Consider the following 21,896-nt stretch of genomic DNA (forward strand, 5'->3'; position numbering starts at 1 on the left):
CATCACACGGAAAAAGTAGAGCCATCTTACTCTCGAACAACAGACAACAGAGAAAGAGCGAAGAACAGAAGCACTATTGAAACCAGCTAAAGCAGACACAGACCATGGACAGCAGCAGAAACACCCCCTCTCACTCAACCACCCAGCCATCGAAGCAGCCATTAGCTAGAAAAGTTTAAGAAAACGAGAAAACGAGAAAACGCCCCGTGTCTAATCGAGCCAAGCTCAGCTGGAAGGGAACGCCGTAGATGCAAAGAGCACAACAAGCACACAAAAGAAGGTTGACCGTAAATTCGTCTCTCATATGTGGTACATCAAATTCCTTGGAAGCGGGAGAGACATGGGACTCAGGGAGAGGCTACCGGTCCCATCTCGGAATCGCTTGCCATGGCGGAGTTGTCCTCCCATTCTTCTGCAGACAATGCATCAGATTCTGAGCGGTGCTAGTGTTAGACGATGACATGGAGAGCTAATGAAAAATGGCTACTTACCCGATGCTACCTCCTCAGGCAGGCCCGCTAACACCTCCTCTAATGATGCAATGAATTCTAGACAGTCAGTGTCAGCAATGTCAATCATTTTTATACCGCGGGCTTGGACACACCATGTGCACGACGGACTTCTTCTTGGTCCTCGTCGCTGGGACCGAAGTATGTGGTAAGGCAGTGGTCAATAACCGTCCGAATGCAGTCAAGACTTTTAGTGTCAACGCCAGTGCTGGATGCATGCTGACACAGCTTGCGAAGTCTCTCAATGCTTGCAGCCACCAGCTCCTTGGCGACCTCTGCCTGACACGTTTCCCAGTTCTCACCACCCCCATCTTGACCACTGAACAAGGTCTGGCGTAAAACTTCCAAGGTCATGTTTCTCACAGCCCTTTCAGGGTAAATAAGCAATGTAGGGGCCCAGTCCGGAATCTTCTCAATGAACTGCTTCAGAAACCAAGTCTCCTCAAGCCCGATACGCTCGTTTTTGCTGGTCATGACGCTCGTGAAGAAGGTGAGATGTTCTTTCCCTCCGCTGTTGTTAATGGTCTCAATTCCTTTCGACACGAACTCAATCAAGCCAGCGATCCGGTCTTTGTCGGGACTCTGACGGCAGAAAACCAATGTTGCCTCCAAGAAGGGAGTACAAGTTTCCGCAGGGGAGAGCCTCAGCCCTTCTTCCAACATTCTACAGATGGGGTCGAGAAGGCCTGCGTCGGGCTCCGCATCAATAAACAGACCAACTATTCTTCTGCAAGCCTGAGGACTGCTGTACTGCTGAAGAATCTTCTGCAGGACCAGTAATTCCTGTTTCATCCCCAATGGTCGAACGAGACCACTCTCCGTGATAGTGAGAGTGTACCTGCCATCTGACAATATCCGCCTTCGATCGTCTGGATTTGGTGGCACAGTGAGGTTAACATGTTCCAGTAGCGCCGCCAGAAGATCCATCATCTTCCGATGCGAGAATCTTCGGCCTTTCTCCAACAGCTTACAGTATGCCAGATAATGACGGCGAAGTCGCTTCAGATCCTCGTGGTCAAGCCACACGAGCTCCAGGCATTTCTGCAGAAACCCGCTGTTAAGGACTATTCCAGCCTCGTCCCCCCCAAAGCTGACGAGAAGAAGTAGAAGCTCGAAATAGTCATCCCACGATCTGCCCACCGTATGAATCATGGTCCAGAGATCGTCCAGAGTGTTTACCAATGATTCAAAGGCGTCCAAATATCTATTCAACCATCTCTCCTCCTCTTTGCTCCCATCGTCGGCACTTCGGTGAGCTTCTTGGAGTTTCGAAAGTGCACAGATGATTACCCTTACCGTGCTGTTCCGGACAGCTACATGAGGGCTCTTCAGAATCAAATTGCGGACCGCCGACGGTCTTTCCACGAGCCATTGCATGACCCTGAAAGCGGCTCGCGGGCTATCATCGATGACTTTCAGTATCTCACCTACAAATGTATCGAGATGAGAAAGCTCCCTAGTTCGGGACAACAGCTGCTCGAAGGTATCCAGAGCAATGGTGATCACCTGTCTGTCCAATCTCAACCTCTCCTCACGCCTAGGGTCCTCGGAGTCATGGAGCAGGGAGAGCATAAACCGAACAAAGAACGAGTGGTAAGGATCCAACAAACAGTATGTCCGTATAAATAGTTCGTTCTCCATGGTGATGTGGTTTGCAAGAAGAATTGGCAATTGAACCCGTACTGAATGATGGGGTCTTGTAGGCTTATATGTCAATTTTGCTGATTCCATACTCGAAACGCGTTGGTAGAAAAGCATGTAAGCATTCCAAGCCTTGTTGAACCGCATTTGACCCGATCCAAGGGAGTCATTGATGCCGCCAAAGCATTGATCTGGAATTTTGCCGTGATCAAACCGCGTGACGTCTGAATCATTGAATTCGACCCATGACCCCCTGTTGTCGGCCGTGGGCCGCTCACGGATGAAAGAGTAATAATGCCCAGACTCGGCAGTGCCGCTGTGTACCAGAACCCCTACCAGTTCGAACATATCCTCTTTGATTTCCGTGCTCTGATCGGCAAGATACTCGACATTGTAAGGACTCATGTCGATGCGCTCAGGAAATTTGAACTCATCGTTGATCTTGCTTCGCATCATCGTCACCATGTCAAAGTCAAAGCGCTTCAAATGAAAGATGAGGTTGTCAGGTACATCTTTCAGACAAGCTCGTTTGACTGCGTCGACATGACGACCACAGGAAGTACAAGAGTATTTATTATCACCCTGCATAATTTCTCCTTCGACGTAGGCTTGCAAGCTCTCTTCAAGGCTTGCTTTGCCCTTGATCTCGCACTGGATGGCTGAGAATGGCTCCAGACGCTCGGAAATATGGGGGCATTCCTTGGACTTTATTTGCTGCACAAGTTGACCGCCGTAAAACGAGCGGAATTTCTTTTTCTCTTCCTGGCCCGGGATTTGAGCCTCCCATCGATCAAATAACAGGTTGTAAAACTCGTCGACGTCCATCTGAACGGTAACATCGATCGCTTCATTGTCGTAAGTGCGGATGGTATCGACGAATCCCTGTGAGTCGACACTTTTTTGCCACGTCTCTTGCATGTATGCGAACAACTTCTTCGTCTCATCAAGCAAGGTCTGTGAGGTCCCTGGATCCTCGAGCTCGAGCTGCATCATGAATTCACGGAAACCAACATTCATGAATAGTTGAGTAAGGAGGGAGTTCAAGTAACAAGTATTGGACAAGTTCTTGAGTCCTGCATAGCCCTCCGGCGAGCGAATCAGCTTGAAGCGATCGAAGCACCACGAAGGAGAGTAGGTGTAATCCTGCGGGATGACATCTAGGAGACGATCCACCAGTTTAGCATAATTGTTGTCGATCTCGCTGAGTTGACAAAGGATAGAGTACAACTCCTGGCGGGTTTGTGTGTGCATGACTGGGATCTGGGGGACAATCGGGTCATCTGACGGCAACGATAGGTCAGGAAAGAGATACTTGTCAAAAAGTTGCTCAGCTAGATCGAAAGTGTCTATCGCGGTCTCCGTATTGTTCGCCAAATCAAGGCATGTTTTCAGCAGGCGACAGAAACCCAGAATCAGGTCGTCCACAAGCTCGCGACCGACAAACTCTTCGGTTTTATGACGTAGCATAATCTGACTCCAGTCCTTGAGATACTGGCTGAATACCAAATCTTGCGGCGATTTTTCAGCGACGGAACGGAAAACCAGGAAGGCAACCTCGAAGAACTCGTGGGAGTGAGGCGCATGATCCAGGGTCTTCGGGAAGGCCTTGGTGAAAGCATCCCAGATCGTAGCTAAGATGTCGACACGGATAGGATTCCCAAAGTCCGAAGCGACATTCGCCTCTTCACTTTCTGTGCGAGCAGGCCTGGCTTGCTTCTTCAGCAGCGATGAAGGACTGCAGACAACAGCTATATTCTCTGCAATGCCCTTCCGAATGGGCTGGCGAGGTTCGTCCAACAAGAGCGAAACCAGAAGCGTGTCGAACCCTGTGCACTGTTTGACTGCGCTCCAGAAGTTGAGGTCACGTACAGAACCTTCAGTGATGATGGCGAAGGAGTGGCATATTAGCTTGAAGACACTAGGTTCTGGAATTCGAAAGCATGGCAATTCTCGCGCAACGTCTATGCATTCAAGAAGTTTCCGGGATAACGCTGATGGATCTGAGATCAATGGTGTATCCAAAGGTGTATCAGAAACACGAGCCGGTTGCACTAAGAGAGCGTAGAGTAGGCATTCGACGAGATGCGTGGCGAACATCAGCTTTGTAGCACTTTCTTCGAAAGCCACTGACATAGCAGGACGTGTTAGGGCGGAAATGAGGACTTTGATGCTATGAGACACATAGCCTTGATTCGGGGATGACTGTGAAGCATATTTAGTAGCGTCCAGATAATAACAAGGAACGGTTGTCCGTCTCACCTCCAAAGCCTCCTCGCGAAGACATACAGAAAGCGCATGGACCGAGTATAAAAAGTAGTAGGGTTTGTCCATAGGAAACATATCGTCTTCAGTCTTCTCAATGGACTTCACCAGCTGTAAAACTCTCTCCTGCGGCGGAAACACGGTAAGGAAGTCATAAATCTGTGACGCAAATTCAGTCAGAGCCGATGCTAGCTATATCTTGAACACAACACCTACTTCTCGTGCTAGATGTTCCTCTATACCCAGAAGATCATAGAGATCATCGAAATGCTTGAGCACTTCAGAATCTACCGAAGTCAAAGACTGGCGTCGTCCGGTAAGTGCTACTTCTCGACTTTCTGGATCCCGACGAACGATCAGGAGGCCAGTTCCGAGCTTCAAATCCCGCAAGGTGATGTCGGGTTTCTCAGAAAGATCAATCCGCTGACCTCCAAATATAGTGTTCAGCTTGGTGAAGCCTGTCACACGTACTAGAGTTTCAACAAGCTCTGCAGCGGTTGATAGATCCCCAATCTGCAATGAGTTTACCTTGGTTTGGGTACCACCGTTGAAAGCTTGATAGCGAATATTGATCAATTCACCATTGATGACTTTAGTTGGCAGATCGAGGGATGCTGAGTTCTGAGGAGGGCTATATTGAGGGCGGCTTCTCAAACCCTGAAGAAATTGGCGCAGGAAAAGCAAGGAACGGCTGAATCTTAGCTCTTCCGGGTGGACACTAGACTCAGATGCGGTGCCCGTGGGCCGGTCACTGTGTGCATGTGCAGGGCGTAGATTAGAAGCAGCTGTTTTGAGCTGTTCGACGCAGCGATCAACCAGCGCAATATGAGTTGCTTCAACTGCAGAGCGAGGGGAGCGATTGATCACACTATGATCAAGGTACACTTCAATGGCGTAGCTAGTTGCGTCTGCTTCAATGGTACCAGGCGGCGCAGTCAGAATCATGTTCCAGATTCGCTCCATACCTGGGATGATCACGACTTCATTCCCGCCAGCAACTGGAGGAGGGTGGAAGCGAATTTCATAGTTGACGGCATGTTTTGCGAAGTAAAGGACCTCTGGCGAGTAGTCCTCATCAGGTGAAAGCTTTGGCAGATACTCGGAAAGGCATCGCTCGATGAAAGGGTTCGCTTTTGTGGCACATCGTGTTAGAGCACATAGCCTGTCCCAGAGGACTCGTCTGCCCTGCTGCACGAGCGACTTTGACATCATGACCTCACGCCACAGGATATCGCCCAGATCTGCCGTTATAAACTCAGGGACGCTATCGATGATACGAGCCAGCAGGTGTATGCGCGAAAGAAACCCATTCCAAGAGAAAGTATCCTCAATATCGATTTGTTGATCGGCCACTGCTTTTGTAAGTTCGATTATCACCAAGCGCGTCAAATCGAAATCCTCGGCAAGCTTGCGGACGCTTTGATTGTCATTATTCGCGAGAAGAGCATTCAAGGCCTGAATACTGCCAGCCGTAAATTCGTTCATCTTGGCTAAGTCTTGGATGCAAAGCTCGTAGGTTTCCATTTTGTCGGACTCACTCAGACCAATATCCATAAAAGCACTGAGTTGATGGGCCGCAAACTTTTGGAGCTGGGCCTTGTGGTCCACGGACAGCTCGTCAGTGGCAGCGCTCTCCCGAATGAGGCGCACACAAAGGCGTAGCGGAATAGCATCCACATGTCCTAGGAGCTCGTGGCGATGCCGTTCACTGTGTTTCTCGCGCATATGGTAGAGCAATTGTTCGCAGAATTCGATCATTCGCGCATCGAAACGAGCCAACGGGAGTTCCAACAGCTTAGAGCAAAGGTAAAGCAATGTAGGCGACGTAGATACGTGCATATGAAAAGTTCTGGACAACATTCCCAATATTTCGGACACCGCTCGTGAATCCGGGCTCTCCGTTACGGTCCTCCATATCGTGTCGGTATCAGCGTCGGTATACGTGGACGTGACCACCAAAAATCCGACGACGTTCCCACTTCGGCTGATCAGCTGCGGGTGCGAATCGATGCCAACAATATATTCCACCATACGATTCCGCCTCAGGAAATCCACGAGGTATTGGACAACTGGGTGATCGATACCATCGGGGCTTGGCTGAATATACTGCCGATAGACAGTGACAAGATCGAGCTGCATCGTCTCCATGCCGTGTACTCTTAGTTCCATCCGCCCGTCCATGATATGCTTCTTCAGCACAGCGAACTTCCAACCATAATAGACAACGAAAGCCCGAGCTTCAAGCGGGATATCAGGTGGGATGTCAGCAGGAATCTGGATGGAGAGATCCTCCGCAATCTGGTCCGACCATTCTCGGCTCCAAAGGCAGAAGTTAAGATATGTGTGGGAGACAGCGCGAAGCATTGGTTCGCTGGTTTCGCTGGACAGCCAAGAAGACTTCTTGGTGATGTGAAATTGATACTTGTCGTCAAAAGCTCGAACCAAGGGGTAGAGCGCCTTGAGGGTACGGCTGTAGACGGGAGAATTGAGAAGTTCTTCGTCAACACCGTACTTGCGTCGCTCGACGCCCGACTCTACTAGGTTATTCACGATGTCGAGGACTAAGATCAAGGCCTGTGACAAATATGGCCACTGAGTTACCAAGCTCGTGAGGCAAGCCGCGAACTCGGACAGTCGCTTAACGATGTCATATGGAGGCGAGGCGAGTTTATCGTTGATACGTGTGATCATATTAGGGACTTCAATGCCAAAGGACTTCTCCATAGCACGGAAGAAAGGGATAAGATTGATCTGCAGTATCCATCCTAGCGACGGCAAATAACCTTTGGACAACAGTTCTGATGGCTGCAAATTCGGGTCCTTGACCGCCTGGTCCAGAAGCAGGGTATCGAGACGAACAATGTGGAGGGCCAGCTGGGCATAGCTGAGGATGAATTCTTCTAAGCAAGCCCACAGGGCCTCGCCTTGCTCCGGTACGAGCACCTGACTGCACAGATATCAGTGCCTATCCAAGGTTGTATTCGGCCGTTTTGAGGAATCACGAGTACATGAGGGTCTACTCACATCCGGCGTAACAAGCCATTCATCATGCTTGGTACCTCTTCCCAAGCGTCGCGGTCTTCTACCAAGACTGCATATGTTAACGATTTGATGTTGTTCACCACGTCGTCTAGCCACGTTTTCACAGCGCTGAAGATTGTGGTATCGAGGTCCGAGCCTGCAGGCGAGTTCAGTTTGTGTTTCTTTCCCACTTAAGCCCAGACGAGAGCCGTACCTTTCTCCAGGGCCACGCTAATCTCTTCCATGCTCTCGCGCGACTCTGTCCCCGGACGAAGCTTCGGAAATGTGTCTATCAAAGACAGATGGTCGTGAAGCTGTACAAGCTCCGGGGTTGCCGGTTCCCGCAGTGCCTCCCCCAGCGGCTTCCAACTCGACATATTGGGATCCTGGTCCATATCTTCCAGATCTGCCACCTCGATTTCCGGACTCTGCGCAGGCGAAGACGACAGGGATATTGCTGTGGGAGCTTCGACACCGGCCCCATCGGTGGGAACAGTTGGCTGGCTGGGACCGGCCTGTTTTGTCGGCGAATCGCTAGGAGCAGAAGCCATGGTTTCGGAAATCGGGGACTTCACGTTGATGGTCACTCGACTGGCCGGACGAGATGACGGGGAAGCTTCCTCGCCCAAAATGGCAGGAGCATCGGTGATGTGGTTGGGACCTTGAGCAGCGGAAGTGTCGTTGGAAATGGACCAGGAATCACATGCTTCACTGCCACTATCAAGACGGGGACGTTTTCGCGTAGATTGAGGGTCGTTATCTTCCATGGAATCACCAAAGGGACGCGTCGTATCGGCTGGGGTAGTGTCGGGCGGGGTGCTAGAGGTCTCTAGCGGGGCAGCTGCCATAGCATTTTTCTTAGCTTGGTGAAAGGGGGGAAAGGTTAAGTAAGGTGGGGGGTGGGAGGTAGTGTAGTAAATTGGATCGACTAGAGGTGGAGGATGGGGTTGCGAGGAAAGATGAGGAAGCTGATGAGAGATAGATTATGGTATGGCTGAAGAGACTCCTTAGAAGATGAGCACTGAAGGAGTGATAGGGAAGGAAGTAAGGTAAGATTGAGCTTAGTTGGTGCAGATTAGAGAAGCGGGAATAAAACGAGGAACCAACTTTTGTTCTTTGAATAGGAGGGAGGATGGAAAGCAGGCAGCTATCAGTTAAGTAGCTGATTCAGTTTACCCATTCAAGCCACAAAGGGACGGGCGACTGCTTTTTCTTCTCGAAGAACCGGAAGTAAGATGGGAGGGGAGAGAGAGAGAGAGATAGGAGGGAGGGAGGGGGGGGGAGGGGAGTGTATAGGTAGTTAGGTAGGTTGGATACAAGACAAGTAAGGGAAACGCGACAAGTTGAATGGTGAATGCAGACTGGAGAAAGTGAAAGGCGGAAGAAGTGAGCAGCAGCAGCTCTGACGTTGCTGTGGAGCCGCGATTTGGCGGGTTGGGAGGAGGGGAGGGGAAGGAAGAGTTCTGGCCAACGGCAGTCCCGCCAGTTGACATTATCTATTTTGGCGGTTTTATGCGACCATCACTACTGATCAATTCGGAGGAGAACCCATTTTGACCAGATAATGAATTCATTACTACATACTAGATCATTTCTGTGTTAGCCATGCTAAGGTTCTGCTTCCATCGAATGTAGGATTTTCCTATATATGTAGTAAACCCAGTGGAAGGCCCCAGGCCCCAGACCCCTAATCCCGAAAACCTCAGGCCATACAATCGTTCTCGTCATGAACCAACCCCTCCCCAAACTCCCAAACTTCCCCCGGAAAGTGACGAAATGTTTGTTGTCATTCTATCTCCATCAATCAATCTCTTCCTACAACGGAGACCTCTTCAGCACATCTAGGAATGTTGATCCCTGTCCTTTTTCAGCCCGAAGCCAAGCGTAATAGACTGAATGTGTCATGCAGAGAGAGTCCTAAGGATAAAAAACCATTAGCTTCTAGGCTAGGGGCGATGCAGTTCTAGGGCCAACACACTTGACACAGCTCACAGGTCAGGCACAGCTAAAAAGCCCCCGTGAAGCTTAAATTGATTCCATAAGTTAACTGACTCCACTTTGACTCCTTGACCCTTAGCGCGGGGTAGCTTCAGCCCCCTCTCCCCTAGACTATTTCAATACTTACGTAGTCTATCGCCTCGCTTGCTGCATGGTCCCGGAGAAGGACCGTTTAACCGGTCCCCACCAGACCGTCGATCGTCGCAAAACGTATCATATCCCCCGCTCAATCCCAAGGAATGCTTGTACTGTTTAGTCTACTCCTCAGTATGCATTGTCTAATCATCTACTGGCAGTGGCGATTTCTGTGGTACTCAGAATCCCCATTCCAGCTATCGACATTCTCGGCAATGACCGTAAGATCCTATATCACACGAATGACAATTTACAGACTGGAAACAATCACAATGTGAAGGAGATTCACTCGCTCATGGCGGTCTCAATTTTACGAATCACTCTCGCTGGATTGCCAACAGCCAAGTGAAAAGCAGGCACATCCTACGATCAGCTCGCGTCAGCATTGTTCGGCCTCTTCAATCTCCTTAATCCCTTCCAAAAACTCACCTTGTTGACCACACTGCCAGCTCCAATAACTGCCCCCTTTCCGATAGCCACTCCAGGCAATACCGTCACGTTGCCTGCTAGCCAGCAGTCTTCTCCAATGTGGATTTCTTTTCCAATCTGAGGACCCTTGAAGCCTTTCCGCTCGGCTGGGTCTAACGGATGCGTGCCGCTGTACAGACTGGCCCGAGGGCCAATTAACGTGCGCGCCCCGATTGTTATTGGACTGGTGTCGATGATGACTGCATCGAAGTTGATAAAGACGCCCTCGCCCACTTTCAAATTGTGTCCATAGTCGGTTCGAAATGGAGGTTCAATCCAAGGGTAATGTTCTAGCTGGATATCATCGTCCAGAGGGTCCTCTTGAGGTGGAGGGAGAGGGGTCTGATCATTCACAATGCTAATTTTATCAACAAGGCTTGGACGGCAAGTGATCGAATCGTGGCGAAGGTAGAGATAAGATGTGTCTGGTAGGCCGTTGGTACTTACTCTTTCCAGAGCTCCAGCATTTGCCGTCGAGAGACCTCGCCTGCATTATTGAAACGGCGACATGCACGTTGGCACCGAGCCCGCGCAGCTACGAGGTCGGCGACGGACCTAGAGTCAGACTGTTCTTTCTGCATCGACTCATAGCTATTGGAGAGGCAATGCGTTTGCTTGCTGTCGCTCGTTGTTAGAGACGAGGCTTGCTCGTATCCTCTTGTTGCCTGCGTTGGCTTGGGTGGACTCCGGGCCTGGGAGAAGGGTAGAGTGAGCATATGCCCAAGGGGAGGCGAGAGAGGGGCTTGGATCATTGAGAAAGACATGGGTGTTCGAGTAAGCTTGATGTATTCTATGATTATGCCGTCTATGTTTGAAAGTCTCTCACATATATACCGATTTTCGTGAGCAAGGCGTCATAGGTTGGCGCTTGCTGGATTCGATGCCGTACAGAGAAGGCCAGTTCGATGGCAAGTCATTTGTCAAATCACGCTCTGATAACGATGAAATAACCCGCCGAGCGGCATTCTTGGAGGGTATGCTAACTGTCATGATTTCGTTTAGAGTATTGCTTAGTTCGTAGGCCTGGGGAGGATGATACCCCTTTCGGCGTGTGACAGTCCACTTCGAGTCCAGTACATAGACAGTCAGATGGCGTGCTGGAGATCGATATCTGTACCTGATTTTTCTGGGACTGATCGTCTGTTGATCATTGCTAGCTCAGCGATCTGGGGCTATGTATGAGAATCCTTCAATCGCAGCCCTGCGTAAGGACTATGTGCATTATCGATGAGAAAGACGCTTAGAATGTCATAGAGTCCAAAGTATACTCCCACGTAAGCAAGTATATTTCCCACGTAAGGAAGAATCCACAGACTCCCCATTGATGGTAGAACAGCCAGCGCCATATGCACTTGTCCTCATTGAGTAGTTGGAGAAGAAGCAGGCCGTGAGCGACTTCTCCGGTTCGCTTTATCTCTCCCAAGCTGCATCTGATTGACGCACCAGCACCACTAGCTGTTCATGACCGTCGAAGACAGCCTCATGCTCGTGATGGAACGGCAAACAAAGGAAGGTCCTTGAAAGAGTTCGTGATTCAGGCCGAACTATAAAATCGCCCTACAGCAACGGGACCAGGGTTTCCGACCAATCATCATCCGTGCAGGATCACCTTATGTAAGCCCGGCGGGCAAGACCATGGAATCCATGGAAATCCGCGCAGCGCAGAGGTAAAGTCCCAGGGGAGGGAAACGAAGCATCAACAACAACAACAACAATCATTGTTGTCGTCCACGCCCGCTGCGCTGCGATTGTTCTCGCTCGCTTTCCGCCGTCCGCTCGTTTGTCACCAGACCCCTCGAACCATGCTCAGGCACTAGCAAAACCATAACAAAATCCCCGCATCACCCCCTAAAGCGATGCATCACCGACATTACCACAACCACCATGACTAAACACCATACCCAGCTTACAACAACAACCACCAGAACCCCCCTAACCGTCAAGATGAGCAGCACTCCACCAGCCACCACAACCCCAATCTCCCTCACAGCTCCCCAATACCGCGCCTACCAACCCTCTTCGCACCCGTCGACCCCCTCCGCATCCGCATCCGCACGCGCATCCGCATCGCCATCCCCCTCACCACCAACACCGCCCCTCGACCCTTCCAACCTCCCCACCGGCACGAAATCGCTCTCCGGAATCTCGCTCCGCGCCTTCCTGCTGGGCACCACCCTCGGCCTCACCGCAACCCTAACCCTCCACCTCCTCCTGACAACCACAACCCCACTCTGGCGCCTCCCCTTCTTCCTCGCAAGCCTCAGCCTCTTCCACTTCCTGGAGTACTACACCACCGCAACCTACAACCCGCGCTTCGCCGACACCACCGCCTTCCTCCTGACCTCGAACGGCTGGGCCTACAACGTCGCGCACGGGTCCGCGATCCTCGAATGTCTACTCACCAACATCCTGGCCCCGGCGGGGGCCACGTACCATTACCACCAGCACCCGGGCCTGTCCCGAATCTTCGCCTTCGAAACCTTGGACACCTTCCATGAATACCGCCTCGAAATCAACCTCCCCATATGCCTCGGCCTCGCCCTCATGCTCCTCGGCCAGACCATCCGCTCCGTCGCCATGGCCCAGGCCGGCAGCAGCTTCAACCACACCGTGCAGGTCGCCCGCCGCGACGACCACCGCCTGATCACCCACGGCGTCTACCGCGTGCTGCGCCACCCCTCCTACTTCGGCTTCTTCTGGTGGGGCATCGGCACCCAGCTCGTCCTGGGGAACGTCGCCTGCCTCGTCGCGTATGCCCTCGTCCTGTGGCGGTTCTTCCGGCTGCGCGTGCGGAGTACGTCCCCTCCCTTTCCTCCTAAAACCTATTTCATCGTTTCCTGTTGGGATTGGGTCTTCTTTCCGGGTGTTGGGTCGGGCTAATTTGATATTTTCTCTGTGTCTAGGAGAGGAAAACTACCTCTGTGCTTTCTTTGGGGATCAGTACCGGGAGTATCGGAAGAGGAGTTGGGTCGGGATTCCGTTCGTTTGAATTCAGGGAGTTTGCATCCTGTTTCTTTATGAAATTTGAGAGAACAGGAAACTGGCTGTATATTGGGGGATGTCAGCGTTGCGAAGCAATCCGGCCACGTGATTCCATAGGCCTTTTCATCTTGTTTACATGCGGGAATGTAGCTAGTTCCACCAACAACCAACCACCAAGAAAATCAAGAAAACACGTTCCAGAAGCCTACCTCGGAGACTACCAAATCGCCGTCAGGAGACATGCGGGCGTAGTAGATATGGGAGTCGGGTTGTGTGATATCTGACATTTCCCGTTCATCATTTTGAGATTCAATACGTACTGCACTGTACATTCCAATCGGATACCAAAGATCTATAATATCGATGAGACATCACCTTAGGGCCAAAAATATATTCGCAGTGGTGTGCAGCAGTCGCGTGAGTGGTATCAAATATTCCAGAGTAAAGCACCAGCAAAAGCAACTCCAAACGCCCTCGCGCTCATTGCACAGCAATCGTCAGCATGCATGCATGCATCCCACCTCCCTTCCTTATATACAAAACGTGGCAACGCGGCAGCTCAGAGTTTACTCTCCCTCGCAGCGCTTCCTAGGGCACCACTCATCAGGAACGCCCCTTCAGCCTCCATCCCCGCCTCTCCCTCTCCCTCCACAGCCGCAGTCCCCGAATCACTCATGTCGGCCCCATACAGCACCATCTCCCGCCCGCCCCGTGTACTCCACCACGTCACGCAGAAATGCGCGCGCTCCACGTCCATCTCGCCGTTGCTCAGGGCCTCCCAGAACCGCTCCACGCAGAGCTTGTGCATGGCCGGCGCGCGGATCGACGTCAGTAGCTGCGCCGTGAGCGGAAGCCAGTCCTCTAGCTCGTCCACGTGCAGGAAGCAGAGACTGTCGATCAGAGCCAGCGTCAGGGCCGCCTGCTCGGTCACGGGCGGTGGGGCGTTAAGCTCAGGGCCCCCGTCGTCGTCGCCGGGCGCCGGCTGCGGGAGGAGTTGGTCGGAGGTGGCGTGCAGGGCTCGGCTGTAGAGGACCTCCAACAGGACGGAAGGGAGGAGAGGCTGGCTGTTTGCGATGGGGGAAGGTGGTGCCGTGACTTGAATGACGGTCTTAAAGGCGAGCCGGAATTGACGGGCAGAGAGGTTGTCGGGGAATACCTATGGGCAGTGGGTTAGTGCATTATCGTACCAGCAGCAGAGACGGCATGACTCACGGCAAAAAGATTGTCGATGTAGAAGGGTAGGTGTTTGGCTGCAATGGCCGCGTTGCCGGGGACGGCGAAAACAGCCAAAACCACGCTGTGGGCGGCTTCAAAAATCTCAAGAAGATGGTTGTTGCCGCCTGCCGGGAGATACGGCGTCGCAGCAGCGATAAGCAACTCCTCGCTGAACGTGGACGACAAGACGGGAGTAAACAGCTCGGATGTATTAAGGAAGAAGAGATCCAAGCATCTTTCAGCCGGATGGGCAGGGATTTGACCCAGCTCGCTGGGTTTGATGCTTCGAAGGAAGTTCTCGCTCAAGTGGGGGTATTGCGCAAGGATATCCACCGCAGTCAAGGTCACAAACACATGCTGCGATGAAGCATTCTGGCCAATGCGAGACGAGATGAAATAGAGGTTGCGAAGTATGTGCAGAGCTTGCATGGACAGGTACGGCGCACCTAGCAGAGGTTAGCATTGAGACTCAGGACGAGATTCCAACCGAGTCACTCACTTTGATGGGCAGCCAGTATATGGTCATTAAGAACTCTCCCAAGAACAGCCCGAAGAACAATCACGATTGAATACAAGCAATTGCGAAGCAGTTTCCAGAGTCCCGGGATTGTGCTCCTTAGCGACTCCGGATCGAGGAAGTCCGCCTCTTCAGCCCGATCGACTTCCGACAGTTTGTTCTGACGCCACTGAACCATCAATGTCCGCACAAAATCTGTGATCTGATCCAAGCATCGCGCTACTAGCCCTGGATCTTGAACATTCTCAACCGCGTGGGCAATAAGTCGGGATAGAGGACCCAAGGCCGACACGAGCGGACTCGATGAAATTGTCGTCACGCGAAGAAAGGTATCGGACTGTGGTGACCACTGAAACCGTTTCCCCGGCGCCTCAACAACATCCTTGTCAACGGTCCCAAGAAAGTACCCTCCTTCAAGGCCTTCCGGCGATGCGAACGTCGCATTGACCATGACGGGCAATAGGCGATCGTAGTCCAGCCTGCTCTTCTCGTAGTCGGATATGAGCTCGAAGGTATAGTTCAGCACCATGGTGATGCACCGACCATCAACCTCATTCTGGGGATCCAACTCCTCGAGTGCAAATTGGGCGGCCGTCACGAGTGCCGATTCAAGCTTCCTCCGGACCTGCGATGGTAAACCCTGTCTGTTTTGGCCTTCGAAGCCCAGGAGGACCCCGCCAATCAGAATAACATGTCGCCATCGCGGCGACTTGTCGTCTGCTCCGTTGACTACCGCTTTGACCCAATCTTCGCGCTCAATTTTCCGGGGCTTCATGTATGAGACTTTAGGATCCTCCGGTTCTTCATTCTGCAGAAGTGCGATGGCGGCAGTGTTGAAGACGCTGAGGATCTTTCGACATGCAAGAAGATCGGCAGGACCATGCCACAAGGCGGGGGCGGCTAGCAGATGTGATGCAAGCAGGGTGATATTCAATGGGTTTCCGAGCACATATAAGAGGCTCGTTGCCGTCGGAAGCAAGCTGACAGGACAGATAAGGCAGTCAGTGAATGTTCTGGGGCCAGCCGGATGCAGTTGGACTTACGCGAGGACATCATGCAAATCCGACGAGGTCTGGAGCGACCGCAGAAGAGCGCCCAAGGAGCGCTCTGTTGCCATCTCGGGGGCTGGAGATTGTAGTTGTGTCCGACAATAGGGACATGAGCTGCTGAAGAGGACGTCCTTAGGACGAGAGGGAGAGATAAGACGGAAGAGGGCCGCGGCGATGTTACCGCGGAGAACCCCAGATCACCTGCCGAGGTTAAAAGTGGGTACTTCTAGCACAGTCTGTAACAAACGGTGCAAACAAGCTTGCAGCCATCATCGGCCGTTGCGGATCTTATCAGTTGCTCCCTCTTTCTCCTTTAACCCCGTTGCAAGTGGATGGCATTTTAACGTCTAGCTGCTATTATGGTTTCGTCATCTGCTCAACAAGCTGTATAGTTTCTCTCACTGGAAAGCAAGAATTTTCGTCTTGTGATCAGATGGCCAATAATCGTGTACCGATCAACTACCAGACGCCGCCATTCCCCTCCCTCTATGAGCTACTGCCGGCGAGCGAGTCCCGAGCTAATTACCTCTACTATACACGGGACATCTGGCGATTTACTTTCTACTGGACCTTTATCTTCTATGGAGGTAGCCATCTCTTAGTCGCAGCATGGGCTGTGGCAATGCAATGTCGAAGTTGGAAGGCTTGTCTAGCTGTGCCCGCATTCTACCTGGCCATTGGGGGTATAGAGGCGCTCCTAGCTGGGAGTATCGTTGGCCTAGTGTGAGTGTATTAAAGTCTATATTCTCGCTGCTGAATACGTTTACTAAATATGGAACAGTCTCGGTGCTGTCTACGAGGCAGGTAATTTCAGAATGTCCACCTGGATTCCCCTTCTATGGGGTGGTATTAATGTTCTGGTCCTCATTCTATCGAGTTTCCCAATGCCAGGTGGTCTATGAAGAGAACAGATCGAAGGTCAAGATCCCTTCATGATGCTCATTCAAGTACAGACATGCCCGGTCCCCTTGCAGGCCAGGGTTCAATGCATGCTGTTTATGCCTAATGATGTATCGGAGTACAGCTTGTTCCTGGAGGACTACAGGCTAAGGGACTACAGGCTAAGGCATTACCTAACATGTGTGCATATCACATGGCGAATCACCAACATACTATGGTGGCAGAACTCTAGGACAACATAAATCTATCAATCCAGGAGAGCTATCTTCCGTACCCATTGTCGGGTGCACCGCCACCACCCAGTCCGGGCAGACCTCCAGGCATGCCGCCATGATTCAGTGGAGGGAAGTTTGGTGGTAAGGGGATACCTTGGGACATAAGCTGTTTCTGAAGCTCCGCAAGGTCGGCGTTCGATGGTGGAGGCCCCGACATGGCGGGGTGCATCGGGTAGCCGGGAAAGCCTGTCGTTGGGGGGTAGTTATTCGGCGGGGGCGGTGGCTGGCTAGATAGGTATTGTGCCAGGCGGCTAGGGTCCATCGGAGGCATCGACGCAGGAAAGCCAGGCTGCGGTAGAGGTTGAGGAGCGCCGATTCCTGGCAATAATGAACCGAAACCATCCTGCAGAGGTACACCGCCGGGTTGCGCCTGGATTCCTGGTAGGCCTGGGGGTCCAGAAGCTTTCTTCTGATCAACCAGACCCTCGGCCTCATCCTGCAGCTCTTGCTCCTCCTCCTCACGCATCTGTCGTCTCCCAAACCCACGACTCCATGTTCCTTGAGCCTCCGCCGCCTCTTCTCCGATATGGAATCTGTCTTTCATGTAACTAGTTTCTCCGGGCCTAGATCGAGACCAGAAACGGGTGAAATTATCCTTCGAACCCGAGGCAAGAATGTGACCAAGAGGGTGCCAATCGAGTGACCAGATAGTGGCCCCGTGTGCGTACTGTACCCGATGAGCGGGGTATATGACTTGTGCAGGTGTATTTGCGGGGTCCGGACTGTCGTACGGAGCAATCGTAGGGATTTGACCAGATGGCAGATTTGGCTCGTCGAGTAGGTAATGATACAATGAGCCGTCCTCGCTGCCCGTGGAGATGAGGGAACTGTGAACGGGATGCCATGTGAGAGAAGAGATTGGCTTTTCGTGACCCCGCAAGATGCAAATATCTCGCATCATTCGCAAGTCAAAAACTCTTGCCGTCTGGTCACGCGACGAAGTGGCAAGCAGATTGCTATTGACGCGCGAAAAGCGTGTCGTTGTGACCGTATTTTTGTGGCTATGGAGGGTTGTCAAACATCTTGTCGTTCGAGGATCCCAGAACTTGACCTGGTGATCTTTGGAGCCGGAAACGAGAAGTCCCTTGGTAGGGTGCCAATCGCATGACTTAACGTCCCAATTGTGTCCTGTCAGGACAGTGTCGCAAGTCCTTGCGGTGAAGTCGAAGATCTTGAGGGTGGTATCGTCGGAGGCCGAAAGGAACTTGGTGTCGCTTGGAGACCACGCCAGATCTCGTACGGCGTCGTGGTGTGCATCGTCAATCGTCTCGACGTTGTTGAAATTGGGCCGCCAATACTTCACATCGCCCTTCTGCCCACCCGAGATCAACCAGTCATGGCTGTGAGACCACGCCAGCGAGGTAACGCCCGCTTGTAATTGGTCATAATGCGCCTGTACATCCCATCAGCAAATTCTAAAATTGTAGACCGCGTATGATAAGGAACCGGCAATACGCACGTCCATGACCGTTTCGAAGTTAAACGCAGTTCCGTTCCACAGCATGAATTCTCCGGTGTGCCCACCCGTCAAGAGACGCCTTCCCTCGGGCGTCCATCTTACAACTGTGATCGGCTTCTTGGACTTCCCAATAGATTGGTGCAAGTGTCGGACGGGAATCGTGTCAGCGGGGTTGTGGATTCGTGCTAACGGTGGCAGCATCTAGACAAAGAAACCGCGAGCATATTAGTTGATTGATCTCAAACCGGCTGGAAGATTGCGACTCACATCAATCACATAGCTCGCACTGGGTCTTTCAATCTCCATGCGATGGCCCCCCTTGTACCGAGGCTGTCGTGTGCGCATCCATTGTACCAGCGAAGAGCCATAGTCGGTTACCAGTCCTAAAATTGGGCGGCGGTTAACGAGACCTTTCGCGACGGGCAACGGATGAGAAAATCAAAACGTACTTGGTCGTCGCGGTCCCACAATGTTGCCTTCGTAGGATTTGGGAGGTCTTCCAAAGGGCTGGGAGTCTCCAGCAGAGTCATCGTAATAAGCCATCGCAACGCAGTGGAGAGGTCGAGATAATCGGAGCTAGGGATCGTTGGGGAAAGTGTAAGGCAGGGAAAGAGGATGACGGAAAGATGGGCGAGACAGTCGCAAGCATGGAAGAAGGCCGAATACGAAATCGCGCAGGAAGCCAGACCTCAACCAAAGTGGTAAGACCCCAGCTAGAACCGTCCCAACATGTCGTGCATGCAGGAGCTTTAATTAATTGTTCGTAATAAAGAAGGCGAATTAGTGTTTGTCCTCTAGGCTGACTGGCATTGGAGCAATTTGGAGGAGTTGGACGGTGAATAATGAACGAACTAAACTAACTTCGGGGAGGGGGCGGCGGTGCGGCAGAAAGCATCATTGGCCGGGGAAAGGGAATCGAGGAGGCCAACTGGCCAGCCCTGGGACGAAGTACTTGTACTGTTACCTTGACTGCAGGCTGTTGTAGCTTTCTTGGATTCTTGGACACCCACCCTGACCTGACCCCCCCGGTCTCCTTCCTAACTCTGTAGCCCAAGGTTGCAGCACGTTGCCCTGTCAGATAAGCAGCTAAAATAACGGTCTTTTTGCAACAGAACTAAAAAAAAAAAAACTGCTCCCAATAACTAACCTACTGGACCTAGAACTCTTATTGAACCCCGCCGCGCTGCTTCGGGTCTTTCCACAGAATTGGTCCCTTTCCTCTCCCTCCCCACTGCTCTATAATTAATCCCTATCTTCCCCCTCTTCTCTTCAGTGTCTCCTGTCATGATATTTGAGTGTCTAAACCCAGGTGGGATCCCTCATCCTGCGTTCCGCTTTGTATCTCCGCAATTGTCTTTGACCGTTACGAGTCTTTGTCCGAGCGAACCACCTCCTGGGACAGCCATCACCCAACCTCCAAGCTGGGATGTGAGCTTACTGGATGAGTTAGGGGTCTGAAATTGTCAACGCGATTTCATCCATGCATTCCGCCGAAGAGATCTCCGACGCGACAGGTGCTGTGAGCACCGGCAGTGACGACACTCTTTCGTCGTCCGCGACCACAAACCGAAAGACATCTACAAGTGGCGCAAATGGCGCAGAGGGCCCAATTGTTGTCAAGAAGGAGAAGAAGAGAAGCAAATATCGACATGTAGCAGCATATCACGCCAAAGTGCGTCATTCCAGTCTCACGCGCGAACCCAATGTGACGGCGAGTTTCCTCGGCTTTCGCAATTTGATGGTGATCGTCCTAGGTGAGATTGACCTGGCCAGTCTTGCTAGAGCGCTCCTGCTTGGAAAATGCTTATATTCTTTTTTTTTCGCTTCAGTGGCGATGAACCTTCGACTCATCATCGAGAACTTCATGAAGGTAAGATCCTCTGTCATGTGGAAGCAACTGAGATGCCGAGGCTAACGGCGCCGGGTAGTATGGCGTTCTGATCTGCATCAAATGTCATGACTACCGCAAACAGGACGTGGTCTTAGGATCGATCCTCTTTGCCCTCGTACCATATCATCTTTTCATCTCCTATCTCATTGAGTTGACTGCGTCGAAGCAGGCCAAGCAGGTCGTCGGCCAAAGAAAGAAGAATGGTTCCGCGGAGGCAGCTGAGCGCGATCAGCGGACTTTCCGGCTTACCTGGTGGCTTTCTGCTTTCTTCCATTGCATTAACACTCTATTAAGTCTTGGGGTCACCAGTTTCGTCGTGTACTTCTACATCCATCACCCTGGAATTGGCACTCTGTGTGAGCTGCAGGCCCTCATCGTCTCGTTCAAGATCTGCTCGTATGCTTTCACCAATCGCGACTTGCGCGAGGCAATGCTCAACCCATCTATGGAGTCGGCACTCCCGGAGATCTACTCGTCCTGCCCGTACCCCCGCAACATCACTCTCGGAAACCTCATCTACTTCTGGTTGGCCCCTACTCTAGTTTACCAGCCCGTTTATCCGAGGTCATCACACATTCGATGGTCCTTTGTGGCGAAGCGTTTGTTCGAGTTCTTTTGCCTGACTGTATTCATCTGGCTTCTCTCCGCTCAATATGCGGCACCCGTTCTCCGGAATTCCATCGACAAAATCGCTGTGATGGATGTTGCGTCGATCCTAGAGCGGGTGATGAAACTATCCACCATCTCCCTTGTGATCTGGCTAGCTGGCTTCTTTGCAGTGTTTCAGTCGCTGTTGAATGCGCTAGCCGAAGTCCTGCGCTTCGGTGACCGCGAATTCTATACCGACTGGTGGAACAGCTCCAGCCTCGGAGGGTACTGGCGGTCGTGGAATCGGCCTGTGTATCTTTTCATGAAGCGACACGTGTTTTCACCACTCGTCGGACGAGGGTGGAGTCCGCTCGCGGCGAGTACTGTTGTGTTTCTGGTCTCCGCTGTTCTCCACGAGATGCTGGTTGGAATTCCGACACATAATCTGATCGGTAAGCAAGACAATCTGCAATTTTCTTTTCATGGATTCTGATCAAACGCAGGAGTCGCCTTTGCGGGGATGTTGTTCCAATTGCCGCTGATTGCGATCACGGCCCCGTTAGAAAAGATCAAGGACCCATCAGGCAGGGTGATAGGAAACTCGATCTTCTGGGTTAGTTTCTGCCTAGTCGGTCAACCTCTGGGAGCGCTGTTATATTTCTTTGCCTGGCAAGCGAAATATGGCAGTGTGAGCAAAATGGAGGTGTAGAGCATTGTTTGCTTTGTTTCGTCACTTTCCTCCAATTCAATGGCAGTAAACGGGCTAGGGATGGCTTGAGTACCTCTGCAATTTCCGATGGATAGAATCAACGCAAGAAGCAACAGAGCGACACTTCAACCATAGCTAGAAGAGAACCTCCTAGAAGCATCATTACTGCTTACCGATCAGCAGGCAGCAAGACGCGTAGACTTGATTAAGAGGTGGTGGGAGGAATTCCCAGCACGGAACCCCGGCTGTGCGAGGGTCCGCAGGGAAAGCTTAAGAT

The 21,896-nt window shown here is 51.9% G+C and overlaps 7 protein-coding genes across 7 annotated transcripts; 3 read left to right on the forward strand and 4 right to left on the reverse strand.

Moving 5' to 3' along the window:
- Positions 1-332: 332 nt before the first annotated feature.
- BO82DRAFT_184700 (putative ubiquitin C-terminal hydrolase) lies at positions 333-8,440 on the reverse strand. Its single transcript, XM_025630462.1, has 6 exons — positions 7,648-8,440; positions 7,437-7,590; positions 4,629-7,359; positions 4,410-4,571; positions 492-4,352; positions 333-412 (listed from the first exon to the last, which is right to left on the reverse strand). Exons 1-5 carry the CDS (start codon positions 8,279-8,281, stop codon positions 582-584), a joined length of 7,452 nt encoding a protein of 2,483 aa, XP_025495649.1. The 5' UTR covers positions 8,282-8,440; the 3' UTR covers positions 333-412; positions 492-581.
- Positions 8,441-9,851: 1,411 nt separating this feature from the next.
- On the reverse strand, positions 9,852-10,615 carry BO82DRAFT_371828 (sugar O-acetyltransferase; the record flags this gene model as incomplete). The annotated part of the gene is made up of 3 exons (XM_025637287.1): positions 9,852-9,929; positions 9,996-10,392; positions 10,482-10,615. 3 exons carry the CDS (start codon positions 10,613-10,615, stop codon positions 9,852-9,854), a joined length of 609 nt encoding a protein of 202 aa, XP_025495650.1.
- Positions 10,616-11,978: 1,363 nt separating this feature from the next.
- BO82DRAFT_371829 (protein-S-isoprenylcysteine carboxyl O-methyltransferase) lies at positions 11,979-13,023 on the forward strand (the record flags this gene model as incomplete). Its single annotated transcript, XM_025637288.1, has 2 exons — positions 11,979-12,828; positions 12,938-13,023. The coding sequence occupies 2 exons, from the start codon at positions 11,979-11,981 to the stop codon at positions 13,021-13,023; spliced, it is 936 nt and encodes a 311-aa protein (XP_025495651.1).
- Positions 13,024-13,575: 552 nt separating this feature from the next.
- On the reverse strand, positions 13,576-15,865 carry pex8 (putative peroxisomal membrane protein Pex17; the record flags this gene model as incomplete). Its single annotated transcript, XM_025632140.1, has 4 exons — positions 13,576-14,172; positions 14,229-14,677; positions 14,731-15,728; positions 15,792-15,865. The coding sequence occupies 4 exons, from the start codon at positions 15,863-15,865 to the stop codon at positions 13,576-13,578; spliced, it is 2,118 nt and encodes a 705-aa protein (XP_025495652.1).
- Positions 15,866-16,230: 365 nt separating this feature from the next.
- On the forward strand, positions 16,231-16,699 carry BO82DRAFT_398874 (uncharacterized protein; the record flags this gene model as incomplete). Its single annotated transcript, XM_025639062.1, has 2 exons — positions 16,231-16,520; positions 16,579-16,699. The coding sequence occupies 2 exons, from the start codon at positions 16,231-16,233 to the stop codon at positions 16,697-16,699; spliced, it is 411 nt and encodes a 136-aa protein (XP_025495653.1).
- A 24-nt stretch (positions 16,700-16,723) lies between these two features.
- On the reverse strand, positions 16,724-19,261 carry BO82DRAFT_302844 (WD40 repeat domain-containing protein). The gene is made up of 4 exons (XM_025632141.1): positions 18,881-19,261; positions 18,699-18,814; positions 18,432-18,632; positions 16,724-18,365 (listed from the first exon to the last, which is right to left on the reverse strand). Exons 1-4 carry the CDS (start codon positions 18,972-18,974, stop codon positions 16,959-16,961), a joined length of 1,818 nt encoding a protein of 605 aa, XP_025495654.1. The 5' UTR covers positions 18,975-19,261; the 3' UTR covers positions 16,724-16,958.
- A 650-nt stretch (positions 19,262-19,911) lies between these two features.
- On the forward strand, positions 19,912-21,619 carry BO82DRAFT_371833 (putative diacylglycerol O-acyltransferase (DgaT); the record flags this gene model as incomplete). The annotated part of the gene is made up of 3 exons (XM_025637289.1): positions 19,912-20,301; positions 20,360-21,362; positions 21,414-21,619. The coding sequence occupies 3 exons, from the start codon at positions 19,912-19,914 to the stop codon at positions 21,617-21,619; spliced, it is 1,599 nt and encodes a 532-aa protein (XP_025495655.1).
- Positions 21,620-21,896: the final 277 nt, after the last annotated feature.

This window comes from Aspergillus uvarum (assembly GCF_003184745.1).
Source record: "Aspergillus uvarum CBS 121591 unplaced genomic scaffold BO82scaffold_7, whole genome shotgun sequence".
Lineage (NCBI taxonomy): Eukaryota > Fungi > Ascomycota > Eurotiomycetes > Eurotiales > Aspergillaceae > Aspergillus > Aspergillus uvarum.

Bases quoted from the DNA above. Each gene is read 5' to 3' on its own strand.
- BO82DRAFT_184700 (XM_025630462.1), bottom strand. From the start codon at position 8,281: ATGGCAGCTGCCCCGCTAGAGACCTCTAGCACCCCGCCCGACACTACC. The intron at 7,360-7,436 runs GTGAGTAGACCC...ATATCTGTGCAG, and splicing joins AATGGCTTGTTACGCCGGAT to TCAGGTGCTCGTACCGGAGC. The intron at 4,572-4,628 runs GTAGGTGTTGTG...TTTGCGTCACAG, and splicing joins AGGAACATCTAGCACGAGAA to ATTTATGACTTCCTTACCGT.
- BO82DRAFT_302844 (XM_025632141.1), bottom strand. From the start codon at position 18,974: ATGGCTTATTACGATGACTCTGCTGGAGACTCCCAGCCCTTTGGAAGA. The intron at 18,815-18,880 runs GTACGTTTTGAT...GCCCAATTTTAG, and splicing joins TGTGGGACCGCGACGACCAA to GACTGGTAACCGACTATGGC. The intron at 18,366-18,431 runs GTGCGTATTGCC...TGGGATGTACAG, and splicing joins ACTTCGAAACGGTCATGGAC to GCGCATTATGACCAATTACA.